Here is a 14,081-nt window from a genome sequence, read left to right as displayed (position 1 = left end):
GCAATGGCTTAGCCTTTTATAGCAGAATTTCTAACCATGGAGGAAGATATCCATCAGACCCTTTCTTCATTCTTGCAGAGTTCAACTTGTGAACTTAAGTTAAAAATACGAAATAAATGATCTTTTTCTTGCTTGGACCATGCGTGGTCTGTTTAAAAGTGCTAAAAAGAGAGTAAGTTTTGATTTGGAGGAAGCTTTTGGCTTATGTATGATTCATTTCTGGAAGGTAGAGAGAGGAGAAGAGGTGTTCTAATTTATTCAGATTCATTTTCAATAAAGAAAAGAAAGATGATAATTTATATGAAGTTCTAAGAAAGTAAATTTACTGGAGAGAGGAATTTGTCACCTGTCATTCAAAGTAGGTGCATGCACATGTACAACTCTCTGTGTGAGTATATATATGTAGAGATTAAAAAAACCCGTTAACTTTATATGTATGTTATAGCTATTTGCGGGTATATTTACGAGGGATTTTGGCTGATGATTTGCATGAGAACCAGTTACAAAACTTGCCAGTCATATTTCTTGGAACAAATTGGCCAAACACTTATTTTGTCAAGCTGAGCAACGTACAGTCATGTTTTCCATCAAAAAATGAATGTCCCAACATTAGTATAATGTGTTTTTCTAGTGAGGCCGGAGGCTTGGGGCATTTTGAGAGAGGGGACAAAGCAAATGAAAGAAAGCATATCTAGACTAGACCATTGTTTGCTGAGAGATATCACATTGTAACTTTTTCTTGTTGAATTTCTCGAAAAAGGCAAAGCTATGGCATACTCTCCCCAATGACAGCAGTGACAGTCTTCAAAAGTTAATCTATGAAGTAGTTGTTAATTTTTACTCACTTCTCCCCGCCCCCCCCGGATTAGCATGTTGGGCTGTTTTATCCTCCTCCTTGTGAAGTTAACTGTTGTTTTTCTTTCAAATGAAGAAATTTAAAGATACTGTGAATTCTTCTGCAAGCAGGGTAAGGGAAAAGAATAACACTAATCAAGTAACATTTGACGAAAATTTTGAAATGTTACTAAATATGAAAACTGTCAGTACTCTTTGAATTTTTTCTGTATAATGGATTTTGGGGGTGGGGGAGAGTACATATCCATAAAGTGACAATAACAAATGTTATGTCCATTTTACATTACAGGCAGCTAATCAGATTTATTCTTTTAAAACAGTAAGAAAGCATGCAGGCGATATAGCCTATTTTTTACCATTATTCAGTATTAACAATAGAGAAGAGAAGGTGGCTTCTAAAGTTGGATACTTTATGCAAATTCATTCTCTTGCATAAGCTACAGAGCAATAGAACATAACACTGTCATTAAAACTGACTCATAGCATTCAACAGAAGGTGTGTTTCGAGCTTTAAAAGTGCTAAGAGAATTACTGCAGTCTAGTAAATACCTTTCAGTGGGAAAAAATGCTGTAGCTGTGATTTCTTGCAAAACTCTGTTCTGCAAATTGTCTTGAAAGTATTTTGCTTCTTTAAAAATCTGAGCATGCAAGCAGAGAAATAGAGTTACTCTAAACTACTAAGTATTTTGATCAGTTGAAAAATGGATGCAAATAGACTATAAAATGCATTTCATGTCCATGTTTGAAATTCCAGCTCAGGATGGTGACTCTTAGATTACTCGATTATCCTTTCATTGGGGATGGGAGGGATGTCTCCTATATGTTACAAAAATCTCTCTCTAGCAGTAGGTATTAAGCTCTATAATTTGTGGTTTGGTGGATTGCATTTGATTTGGTTGGGTTTTTGGTTTTGTGTTTTTTGTTGTTGGTGGTGGTTTTTTGTTTTTTTTTTTTTTGTGGTATGAATAGGTGGGAATAGGAAATGTCTATCTAGCACCACAGAAGTCCCAAGTGTTAAACTTGTGTTTAAATTAGTGCTGTAGGTGGTCTCAGCAGCAAAAAAGTGGTATAATCCAAAGAAGATTACAAGCATTATTTCAGACTTTTTGTCTGAGTAAGTAGCATATCCCACGTTCTACCTGGTTTACAAAGGAAAGTGAGATTACCCTTCCAGCATTAGAAAGGCACAAAGAAAATGTTAGTGGAAGGAAATAATATGGTGTGGTTAGAACTGTCATCTTGCTTCGTGTCTTCTTACCTGCTGGGCAATGGCTTCTTTGGTTGGATGTGCAAGGTTTAGGCACAGGATTGGTGTGTTGCTGCTTTGTGATTACTGCCTGTGGTGGATGATGAAATGTCTTGATATGTGCCCATTCAGTCCTAGTTGATGACCAATATTGAGGCCTGTCATCACATGTATATGCTTTTGTCCAACTTGCTTACTGTAAACAAGAGATGGCTGTTGCATCTTTTTGATTTAAAGAGTCTTTCACCTCAGTACTCCCTTGCAGCCTCCATCACTAGGTATAACTGAACTTTGGGAAGTTCTTTTTAATCCTCTAAAATATGGTATGGCTTATACTGCTGCCAGCCCCTATTTTCTTCATGTTGATTTTTAAATTTTTTTCTTATTATTTTTTTTTACTTTCTCAGGAAATAAATAATAATGATTTCCTGAGAGTAGTTTTTTGTGTTTGAATCTCCCAAGTTACTTCTGTTTCCCTTAACGTTACAAGACAGTTTGTACAAGAAGTAACTAGATATATTAGAAACAGGAAAGTCAGCTATGCAAATAGTGAATTTTGGGTGCTGCAAGTTGGTATTTTTTTTTTGTAGACTAAAATAAATCTCAGTTCTCATGATGAGCTCATCACTCATATCTAGAGCATCTTCTCCTAATATTATTGTTGTCCTCTTTTCTTTCATTCCAGAACTTACCTGTATGCCAGCCTTTCACAGTCTTTTGTGACTCTCTGAAGCAGCTTCCCTTCCCTTCCTCCCTCACCTACCCCTCTTGCCTTTTGCCAGGAGCACTGCCTTCCCTATTTTTTTCCTTTCTCCTCCCCCAACTCTCCATGCTCCATAATTAAACATAGAAGACTCAAAGGACAGAGAAACACATGAAGGATGAAAATCAGGATCATGAGCTTTTCTTTTTTAATTACCTTACCTTTGGTAGGCCTGCCAACATTGTTTGCTGTTTAGATGCATCTCCCTTTCTCAAGACCTGTTTTTCAGGTTCTTTTTTGAGTCACATATCCAGACATAATTTTACTGCTGTGGCAGTCTCCCCTGCAAGAAGCTGTCAGCACACTGGAGAGCAGCTCTATGGGCACTTGTGAAGCATTCTGCTTGGGAGAAAGGCCACGCACCTGCCCTTTCCTGCTTGCATTTAAATACTTTTCCTCTGAAATATGAACTTCTAATCTGGATAATTCTTCACTTTAAATTATAGTGAATATCTTGCAAACACTATTCTTTCACTTTTTTTTTTTTGTTAGCTCACGCCTTTGAGAAGAAAACTTCTCTATTTAGTTAAGAAATGTTTTTGGTTTTGTTTTTTTCTAGAAGAATAATGTTGACTAGGGCTGTGGCATACTTTAATTGGGCTTTTACTTTAAATACTCAAATTTTTGACAAAAATGCTAGTTAAGCATGGTTGGCTGGATATGAATGCTTTGTGAGTATATTGATGGTGGTGGATGGAGGTATAGGCCAAGTACTGGCTGTATTTGTGTTAAGAAATTTGGCGCATCCATACTTTCAATTATGAGAATAATTTTCATGTTATATGAGATTTAAAATATATTTTTCCATTCCCTTTAACTATTAAATGGAAGCTGCTAGGCTGAAATTGCAAGACAAGCTATTACTTGATTTTATTTAAGTTATTATGGAGGCTGGCATTGAAAGGGCATTGCTCATTATTCAAAAACAATAATTATCACTACATCCTGTTTCCAGAGATGAATCAAGTTGCCTCCTAATGTTTTAAAAGTTTTCCTGAGTCATCTGGTGAGACTTTCATTTACATCCAGACTCATATTTTACCACAGCAATTCTGTTCACGGAAAGAACGAGGGCCGTAGCATGATTTCAAACATTACATCTTTATATCTTATTTTATAATAATACCTGGGGGCCTTCAACATAGCAAAAAAGTTTCCTTATCAAAGAGCCTAACATCTGATTAAAAGACAAAACTCAAGCATGCATCTATCAGTTGATATAAGTCGGAGGGGAAAAGTGAACATCGTAAGTGATTACAAGTCTTTGCAATTAGGTTTCATAGTAGATGTTCTGGAGTCCTTTAAGTTTGAGAAATGGAACAGATAGGATTATTTTAATATTTTATTATTTTAATAAAGAATTAGACATAACAAGTTTTAGAAATGGCAAATAATTTCTCCACTGTAGCCTAAATTCAATGTGTAGAGAAGAAGGGTATACAGGGGAAAGTATTCTGTTCATTTCAGTAGTTTTGTCAAACAGTCTCTTTATGGAAATAAGTCTCTCCAGTGCTCCAAGCCCATTTGCAGGGTTCTCATTCAGCTTTGCTGTGATCCACCTCAATCCTTGGATAGTATGTACAGGGTGGCAGCCTGTCAGCCTTCATAATTATGTTACTAGCTTCTCAGCTCCTTTTCATCTATCTTGAAGGTAGTTCTTCTGCTGGTTTCTTGGTAGCAGAACTCACCTCGACCTTGTAGCATTCTAATACAAGTGTGTTTTCTAGCCTAGAGTTTGCTTGCAGCTTCCCAATTTAGAAGCACAAAGGTGGCTCACTTGTTTCTTTCTGAAAAAGATGTTCTGCTTTAGCTAATGCTCTAGTTGTTTAAAATCCACAACCACTAGATTTTATTTCTTTTTTAAGCTGCCAAGCTCTGAACTATCCTGATTGTAGTAGTTTTATTTCATGTTGTGTGAGATGCAAGTAGATCTTTTGATCACTGAAGAGATTTTTGAGTATAAATATTCTGAAGAAGCTGAAAATCATAACAACCTGTTTTGCCTGCCACCGCCTGGTTTCTCTATAATTTTGATAGAACTTAAATTGTGTTTAGGTGAAGCAAAAGGTACCTAAATGAATATGAATAATTGTTGCTCCCAGCATGTTTTTTCTTGTATACAGATGAACTCTTCATTAGTACCCATTCACGGATGCAGTTAGCAATAGTGGAGATAAGCATATGATCTTGTGCAAAAGATAATATTCTGGTCTTTGTTGCTTTTGCCTGACTTTATTTTCAAGCTGATTTTTCCTGCTTTTAGATGAGATCACAAAATCAGTAGTTTTCTTTCTGTATTTTTTTTCTCCACTAGAGAACTGTTTACACGTTTTGCAAATTGACTTGGTCACCTTAATACATCTTCTCAATATGTTTGCAGTTATTTACATAGCAGACTGAAGTTCCCCTACCTGAAGGTGTTCTAGGTGGCTCAGTGTGAGGGCATCTGTCCTAACATCCCAGGTTAGTTGCTTTCTTGCTGTACTTTAACTGCAGTGGATTTCTGCTCAACACAAAGTTTATTTCATGGTTTTAGTGTGCAGTTACTCTGATAGACATAATAATTAAAAAACTCTCTGAAGTGTTAACGTAAGCACATTCAAATCTTTACAGTATTGTCATCTCCAGATTCTGTAAAATTGGAGCAAATGTAATGGACTTTCACACATTCAAACAGTAGCAGTATCTTCAAATTCAGATGAAACTTCATGTGGAGAGATGTTTCTGTACGTTTCAATTTCTTTGGGTTTTTTGAAGGAAGTTTTTTGAGGTTAATGGAGTTAGAGATTCTTTTTTCTAATTAAAGAGAAAAAAAGGCAAACCAAAACAAAAAATCCCAAACCAAAACCCAGCACTCCCCCCAAATGCCCCTGCTGTATGCTGTTTGCCCAGTGTGTGGTTTAATCACTTGTAATGACTTTCGTGAAAGAAAAAACAATATTGAAAATTCTTTGAGTTGTTTCTTTGAATATGTTTCCCGCATGTGTACATGCATACTAATGTGAATTTATTCTTCAAATGACTTGTCTTTGGCTGTTGAGATAGCTAGTAATTGAGTGGCTTCTTTTTGTCCTTTATTTAAAACTTTTGATGGCATTCTTTGCAAGGTTAACTTTGTAAAAGATGGCTAAGTATTATTTAAATAAAATGCCTCTTACTATTTGCCTGGAAAACACAACAAGAAGAAATGATAATTTTTTTTATAGTGTAATTAAAATATAATGGTTTGTTTGCACATATTGTATTTTCTTATTAATCTAGTATTACATTTCAGGGGGCTTCCCCTGCATATTTTTGTTTGTTCCATGTCTTTGGTATGTCCTTTTAAAGGAAAAATTTATTTATTGGTTGTCTTTTTTCTGTTTACTTCAGGTAGTGAACCAGTAATCTCAATTTAATGATACGTTTTGAAGATTACAAGGGAAAGTAGTCATTGTGGTTATTTTGGCCTGCATTAGAATACTCACAGAATTTAGTTTCAGCATTCATTTGCTATTTATGAATACTTTATATTCACCTTCACTTTTCTGTTCTCTTATGAGAAAGCTCCATCCCAGCAAAAGCCAGAGCAGAGAGGAACATCTGACTTTCAGAATGTGAATGGGAGTTATTATTAGAACAATGAAGGCAAAACTGGGCTGGTAGGAGGGAGAAAGTTTGTCAGATTAGAAGAATTTCTGCCATTTTTTGTTAGGAGACAGTCTCTTTAAATCCCCAGTACCCTTTGTGTGTGCACGTAGGAAAGATTCGGTGACTGATCCAGTTAGGAATGCTTCAGAGGACTTTTTTTTTAAGCAGCCGGGTCTTCTGCTGCCAGCTGGGTGGTGGGGCTCGCTGGCGCAGAGGTAGTGTGGGTCGCTGCCATTGTGGAGAAGAGGAACCTGGCAGTGCACTGACAGCAGGCTGCCAGAGAACAGAGGGACCCGAGAGCATGATGGAAGAACTTGAGAGGTCTTTTCTTTCCTCAAATATCCTGCTGAGCTTAAACTTTAGAGCAGTTCTTCAACCGACTGGCCTTTCACTACTTCTAACACGTTCCCTAAAAGATAATATATTTTCCTTGTGCAGGAACTCGCTCTGCTTGGGATTTTGGCAGAATGTACTCAATTTATATAGATAGGTTTTCTTTCTTTTTTTTTTTTTTTGGTGTGTGAGGTAAAGTAGGAAATTTTTTTTATGCTCAACCCTTTTTTCTTTTTATCTTCTAAGCATGAATCTTGTAACAGAGTTGTGGGAATTCAATCACAAAGTGCGTGCTGATGTGTAACTCTTTGAAAATAGTGGGATTTGGGGGTAATTATTAAAGAGGAAAAAGCTATGCCAGTAATATTTTATAGCCTGGGGGTTTAAAGTCTGTGACAGATTGTCAAGGATAATATGTGTCTAAATAGTAAGCAACATGATAAATTGAATATAGGATTTTACTGGAGACTGGTGTTCTGAGAACAGTGAAGGAAAGGTTAAAATGAAAGAACCAGCTTCTAAGGAGACCACTACAAATATTGTGTCAGAGAAAGAATATTAGCTTCTTCCACAGGAAGATATTGTATTATGAAATAAGACCTTATTTTATTTAAAAAAAAACCCAAACCTCTTGCTCCTCCTTGCCTAAATGTATCTCTGTAAGCAGAAATGTGTACGTACTTCGACTACGGATGTTGGGCATTTCTATTTAATAGCAGTGACTGCGAAATCTCAGGCTCCTTGTACCGGGTGAAACTGCCAAGGCTTTGGATTTAACAAGTTGCTATTTAGTGTTATCCTCTGAACACTGGTGGTTTTAATTCAGAGCTGCTACAGGTATGGCAAAGACCGCCCAGCATGCTTAAGGACCAGCATGAGGTGCATAAGAAGCTGTCACACCCACAACAGACATATTTGTTAAGGTTCTTATCAGAGAGGAGGACTAAAACGGAAGAAAAATTGTTTTTCCTGTCCTCCTGTTATGACTCATGGGAGCTGCTTTTGTGCTCAGTGCTTTGATAATCAGTCTGCTTATTTGTCACTATGGTCTTAGAAGCATCCTTCTAAGCACCCACTCTTTTTTGAGTTGGCCACAGCTATTAGAGAAGCTCGTGAATCCTGCATTTCAGCTTTTAGAAGTGAATTTAGTTTGTATATCCAGGATGAGCTGATTTCTTTTTTATTCTGCACTTGCATACAAAAGGAAGAACACTCACAGAACAAGGTAAACCAAACCAAATCATTACTGGTACCCTGGTTGCCAAGCTCAGTTTTCAGATATATTTAATTGGGAACTCAATCAACCCTTTTCCTAGTTACGTACTGGCTGTGGGATGGGAACTTTGTTCAGATTCTTCCCCCACTCCTGCACTCCTGGCATGCTGCCTTTTAGGCCAGTTATGTGACAATGGCTTCCCTTGATCTATACCTCATCCAGACAAGTTTGCAGGTTTCAATATATTAACAATTACTAAAAAAAAAAAAAAGTGGGGAGAACAAAACAACTCCTACAAAAGCAACAGTGAAGTCAAGTTCCAATTATGATATTACCAATGTCACTAAAAGCTTGCTGGAGCTCAATTTTAAAATTGTGAGCTTGTGCAAGCAACCTTCCTGGTTTGCTTTTACATAATTTGTTCAAGTTTGAGAATTTTTCTAGATTTTGTATTTATTTTTCACCAGCTGTTTTTTTTTTTTTTTTAATGGGCAGAGGAGGATAGATTGAAGCTTAAAGTATGAACATCGGCTTGTTTAATTGCAAGCTTACTTGCTTTTTTTCTCTCTTCTTCAGCTATTTTCAACTTCTATATTGCGTGTTTCTTCATATTATGAAATCTTGATGGCTCTTTCTCCAGAACTATTACAAGGTCTACTGTCCCCCCCATAAAATGGGAAACCAAGTGGAAGCTTTTTTTTCAAATGCGGAAGTGAGACTGGCAAAACTTCATTAGCAATGATTGTATTTTTTCTCTGCATTCTTAAAGTCAGAATATTACTACTAGCTTTCTCTTTACAGCTGTTCAGATACTGAATATGGTCTTCCTAATCTGCAATTCCTCATAGTACTCAATAAATCCTGAAAAACTTCTCCAACTATTTTCTTAACCCTGTCACTTTTATGTTCTGCTCGAAGACTGAATCAGGTACTTGTAACTTTACTTAGGATTTTTCTGGAAAATCTCAGGAAATAGAACTGCACACATAAAGGCGAGGACAAAGAAGAGGTACTGTAGTAGTGAGACATTATGACTAATACAGCAGTTAACGCTTCCTTTCATCTGTGTGCCTTGCACAACAGAAGTTGTGCCAGGGCTTGGACTAAGGTGTAACCATCAAAGACAGACACATGAGTTCTTTACATTTGTTTACTGACTCATTGTTTTGTTAGTGAGCAGATGAAAATGTATCCAGGCTCTAGAAATTCTTAGTTGTATCCTCTTAGTGAGTAAAAATAATAAATTAATGAAAAGATTAAGTTCGCCTCGTGTTTTAGGAAAGCAAGAGTATATTACCTACTGGCAAGAAGCCTGTTTAAAAGCTACTGGATGACTTTGAAGTCAATTAGAAGTTTGTAGCTGACTTCAGCAGGGTGCAAATTGTACTCTTTCTGTCTTGGTGTATGAAATGAACCCTACACTTGGTTTATGATGTACTCATACAGGAATCTAACTGTATATTTCTAGAACAGAGTTTTATTTCTTCAGATTTTGAGAAGACAGATGTCTACCTCACGTTTTTTATAATTCTCACTAAATGTCTCTACTAAGATCTAACCGTGTAAAAAGTGTCGTGGTTTTTTTTTTTTTCCCTAGCTATTGATAATAATGAAATAATGAATAGCATTTGTATTTAGGATTAAGGCTTTGGAGTGAGTGGTTAGGTTGGATGCCTTTGTGTGGTGCTCTGGAGTTCTTAATGATCGTGAAAGGAAGAGAAATTGGGGAAGAGCTAGGGCTTTTCCCTGTTGTTTTAATTGGAATGCAAAGGATCAGATACCATAGTGCTATAATAGTCTGTGTTTACTCCCAGAACATGTATATGCACTTTTTTTGTTGTGTTTTGCTGTTTGGTTTTTTTTTTTTTTTTTTTTGTTGGTTAGTTGGGGTGTTTTTGTTGTGTTTGGTTTGATTTTTACATATAAGCCTTACATGCTATTGCAGCACAACTACATTTGTATTGAAGCCTCACATTGTTATAGTTCTGGATTCAGTAAGACTGATTTGTGCTGTCCATTTCATGATGTTTCATCTTGCTGAATTGGCTTTATGTTTTGTGGAAGGCTGTGGTAACACAGAGACCATCTCAGAGATCTGTTGATTAAATTCATAAGTTGTTGATGTGTTGTGAATCTGGCTGCCTCAGAAAGGATTATTAGGAGAATGAGTGCTGTTTCCCTACTGAGAACCTTTGAGAGGTAAAGAATGGCCTTATTTCGTCTGCTGCAAGGGTTATCATTTTAGCCAGCAAGCAACTTATTAAAACAGACCTGTATGGTGCTTAGTGCAAAGAACAAAGTTGTGGTTGCTGTGAATAAGGTTTTCCTTACTATTTCCACTGTTCAGCTTGAATGAATCTAGCCTGTCTTCAGTAAGTTACAGAATAATGTAATTGTTGCTATGGATAACTTTCAAGAAATTACTCTTTTAGTTAAAACTTAGAGATTTTCTTTTTTCTCTGTTTTTATTATTACAGTTACTCTGCCATTCACAAGACTATGTGCAGTTCATGGAGTTTGATTTCATGTTATCAGATTCCCTGCAAGAATCAGTGATTTTTAAAAACAGTCTTAAGGCCAGTGCCTATCAAAAAAGCAGAAAAATCCCAGAAAATTCAGTGGGTGCTGCCACTGAGAAAGTACTTTTAGCAGTTTCTTTTCAGTCTTTCGGGCACTTCTGAGGGCAAAGATCTCAAACAGGTATATACATCTTGTCTAGGGATTAGATGGGTCTAGCTAGTCTGAGTTCACTAATGTTGCAGGAGATAACTAGTTTGAATTGCTGCCCTTTCTGAGGAGATGTGGCAAAAGAGCTGGGGCAGAAGGTGTTTGGATATGAACCCATACTGCTGCTGCAGGCCCTTTGTCATGTTTTCATTAGCTCTCCTTTGCTTTTCAAGATTAGGTTCTCATAAAGTCCTCTCAGCCTTGTTATGCACAAAGGTGGCTCCAGGGCTAGTGCAGGAGAGGTGGGTCACTGAAGGGCAGTTTTCTTTTGGGAGTCCCCTTATATGTGCATCTATATTACCTTTGCTGTCAGTCATGATGCACCTTGCAGAGAATTCAAGAAGCTAGTTTGTGTTTCTTTGGGCCAGCTGAAGTGTATCATTGATGGAGCATGAACGTTGCTAAGTGAGTTGACAGGCTCTTACCTCTAGGGAATCACAGTGAATGCAGCTCTAGGTGACCTGCATCCAGGAGCAGCAGTGTAACAAGCAGTTCAGCTTTCCTTGGCTCTTACTTTTGATGGAGTGGAAAGGCAAAACTGCATGATCAATGAGGTGAAGAAAATGTGTAGTACTGAATTTCAGAAAGGAGAGTTAGCTGCTTGCAAATCTAACCTTTATTCCCAATAAAAAAAATAGGATGTATACTGAATACTCTTGCAGAAGTCTTAAAAATGGAAAACCAAAAATAGTGGCTCAGAAGCTGCAGGACTGTATAGATATAAGTAGTTTAGAAATTATGAATGAGTGATGGAGGAAACTGCATCTGCATTTATTGTTGAATTTTTGTTACACTATCTCATAAGCTTCATCACTGTTTTGTCATAGATCCAAAAAGACTGTGTAGACTGTAAGGCAGAAAACAATGTATGGTAACCAATATTAGTGGAGAAGGAATATTATAATGTAATTTCTAGGAAGACTTGTTAATGCATAATGTTGGGAGCTCAAGTGGCAGATTTGGTGATGTTACTGAGTAGTGCAAATATAAAACAGAATTTGTTTTCTGACTGTTCCTTTGTTTCCTGCAAGTATTTTTGCTGTTGTGAACAGGGTTCTTCCAAGGTCTCTGTAGCTGAGTTCCCCTGGCTCAGGGGCAGCATGGGCCAGCCAGCCATGCCTGGCACCAGCCTCTTCCAGCAGCAAGCCAAAACAGCTCAGTGTGGGCTCTGCTCTCAGGTTGGTGGGTGCAACAGAGCAGTTCCTCCTTCTTTCCCAGGAGCCCATCTTCTAGTTCTTTGCTGAAACCAGAAAGCCTGGACAAATAGCACAGAGGGTTCTGTGAGAAATGTTAAATGAGATAGGAGGAGGAAGGAAAGGGTTCCTTATACAACTCACAAGTAAAGAAAAAATTAAGTAAAATAGTAAATTAAACCACTGAAATAATCCATCAAGGAGTGGGTAACTTTTTAAAAAACAAAACCAAACAAAAATCCTAACCATCCCTTTAATTTGGTAATCACTGCTTTTATAGGTATATTTTTACTCACTGAGGTAATTCTTATCAATGTTTTTGTATGTTCTGTAGAAGATAACTTCATGTAAGTTAGTTATTACTGAAATAGACATCCTAAGTTTGGGACTACAAGGCCTGCTGTTCTGTCAGATGTGTTCTGCATAGGTTCTGTTCACTATACATACTGTGGAACTCTCTTGATCATAAATGCAGAAGTAAATTGTCTGTTACAATCGTTGGGCAATATTGGTGTGCTGTATGTATACCATTGCTGTGTCTTACTGAAATAACACAAGGTAGTAATAGCATTTTTTTTTCTTTCCCCAGGAAGCTGCTGACTGCCTAGCAATTAAGAAAGGGTGTGTGGTTGATCGAGGTGGAATTTTTTTTTCCAAGAGCCTTTTCACAGTTGCCTTTTGCAAAATCTTTGGACGCTCCCTATTGTGCCATGTTTTGTGGCTCTCACCGTAAGAGGAATTTGTCTTGATGAAGATTCCTAACATTGGTAATGTGATGAATAAATTTGAGATCCTTGGGGTTGTAGGTGAAGGTATGTAGTATCTTAATAAAAAATGAATTAGAATTTTATTTAGATTTGACTCAGTTCTCTTGATAGTAGTAAGTTTTCCTTTGCCAAGTATTGCTTGTATGGACATCGTAAGAAACATCAATTTATTCTCTACAGCTTCTTCTAATTCCATTCTCAGATGGAACGAGAAATTTGGAAGATGAAAGAGGAGAAGTGGGATAGTTTGGGGGAGGGGATGTTAGATTTTTTTTTTTTTTTTTTAAGTGTACTATACTAATTTCTCTGTAGTGATAGTGAGGTGATGCATGTTACCTAACTTCTCTCCTAGTATATTTAAAAATCCATTTACTTTCAAGCATTTTTTATAAAATTGTTTTCAGTGCACAGAAATTTAGTACAGAAACCATATGTGCAAGTTCTGGATAATAATACTGGGAAGAATATTATTCCTATAGCCAGGAGGTGACTGAAGACTATTTTATCTTGCTGCTTTTTTTTTTTCTTTGTGGTGGTTTATCTCTTTTCTTCTTTGTTTCAGGAGCCTATGGTGTTGTACTTAAATGCAGACACAAGGTAAGCAAATTGCTTGAAGTCAGAGATAAATGTTTGTATTTGAGTGAAACAATCATTTTTTTAAGAACTGAGATATTACTGCATATGAGATGTGGCATCTGGGCTGGACTTTTCCTTGCAGTCAGTTATTAAGTTTTTTAATTGCTATACTGTCAGACAAAATGGCTCAATCTAGTAACAATCCTCATTTTTTGGATGTTAATTATTTGTCTGAAATACATGAAGTATTACTAACATATAAGCACTTACCTGTTGGGGGGGTGTGGGGCATGAGGGGTTCCATGTAGAATTTCTCCAGCTGTTGGACAATCAAACTGCTGTAAGAAAGCACTGACTGTCATGGTTGTTGATTTTGATTTGGAAGAGAAAGAAAGGAAAAAGAAAATACCCTGTTTCAGACAAAAACTAAATCTGGCAACCCATCTTTACTATTATAACTACTGTGTAAGTTGGATATATCTGAACTTGTTGTTCATCAATGGGGAACTGTGACATGAGCTATTTAGCTGTCTTTGGAGCTGCAGTGTAGTTATATAACAAAATAACTTATGTGAAGCAAAACATTTCAGAATCGTAGAATGATTTTCTTTTTTGTAGTGATCCAAGGATATAAAAAAGCTTTTGTATGGAGTTTCATGCCTTTTTCTAGAAGTTAGCTTTGTGCAGAGGACCTACATTCCTGTGATGGCTTTTAGGATGTACACATAAGACTTTTGCACCAGACATATAGTTATATGTGCAGTGGCTTACCATA

At 36.8% G+C, this 14,081-nt stretch overlaps 1 protein-coding gene across 4 annotated transcripts in view; it reads left to right on the top strand.

The window, feature by feature from the left end:
- CDKL5 (cyclin dependent kinase like 5) overlaps nt 1-14,081 on the top strand; it is a 130,422-nt gene that overhangs the window by 37,436 nt on the left and 78,905 nt on the right. For 3 of the 4 annotated variants that reach the window (XM_065857960.2, XM_065857945.2, XM_071812595.1), the window contains exons 2-3: nt 12,553-12,775; nt 13,293-13,327. In XM_065857960.2, the coding sequence (XP_065714032.1) occupies nt 12,712-12,775; nt 13,293-13,327 (99 nt within the window). In that variant the 5' untranslated portion in view covers nt 12,553-12,711. Of the gene's footprint in view, nt 1-5,244; nt 5,328-12,552; nt 12,776-13,292; nt 13,328-14,081 lie in introns of all 4 variants that reach the window. The other variant, XM_071812592.1, reaches the window with a different exon arrangement.

This window comes from Patagioenas fasciata, chromosome 1 (assembly GCF_037038585.1).
Source record: "Patagioenas fasciata isolate bPatFas1 chromosome 1, bPatFas1.hap1, whole genome shotgun sequence".
Taxonomy (NCBI): Eukaryota; Metazoa; Chordata; class Aves; order Columbiformes; family Columbidae; genus Patagioenas; species Patagioenas fasciata.
The sequence above is the reverse complement of the archived record's forward strand: the minus strand, read 5'-3'. Positions and strand labels throughout refer to the sequence as shown.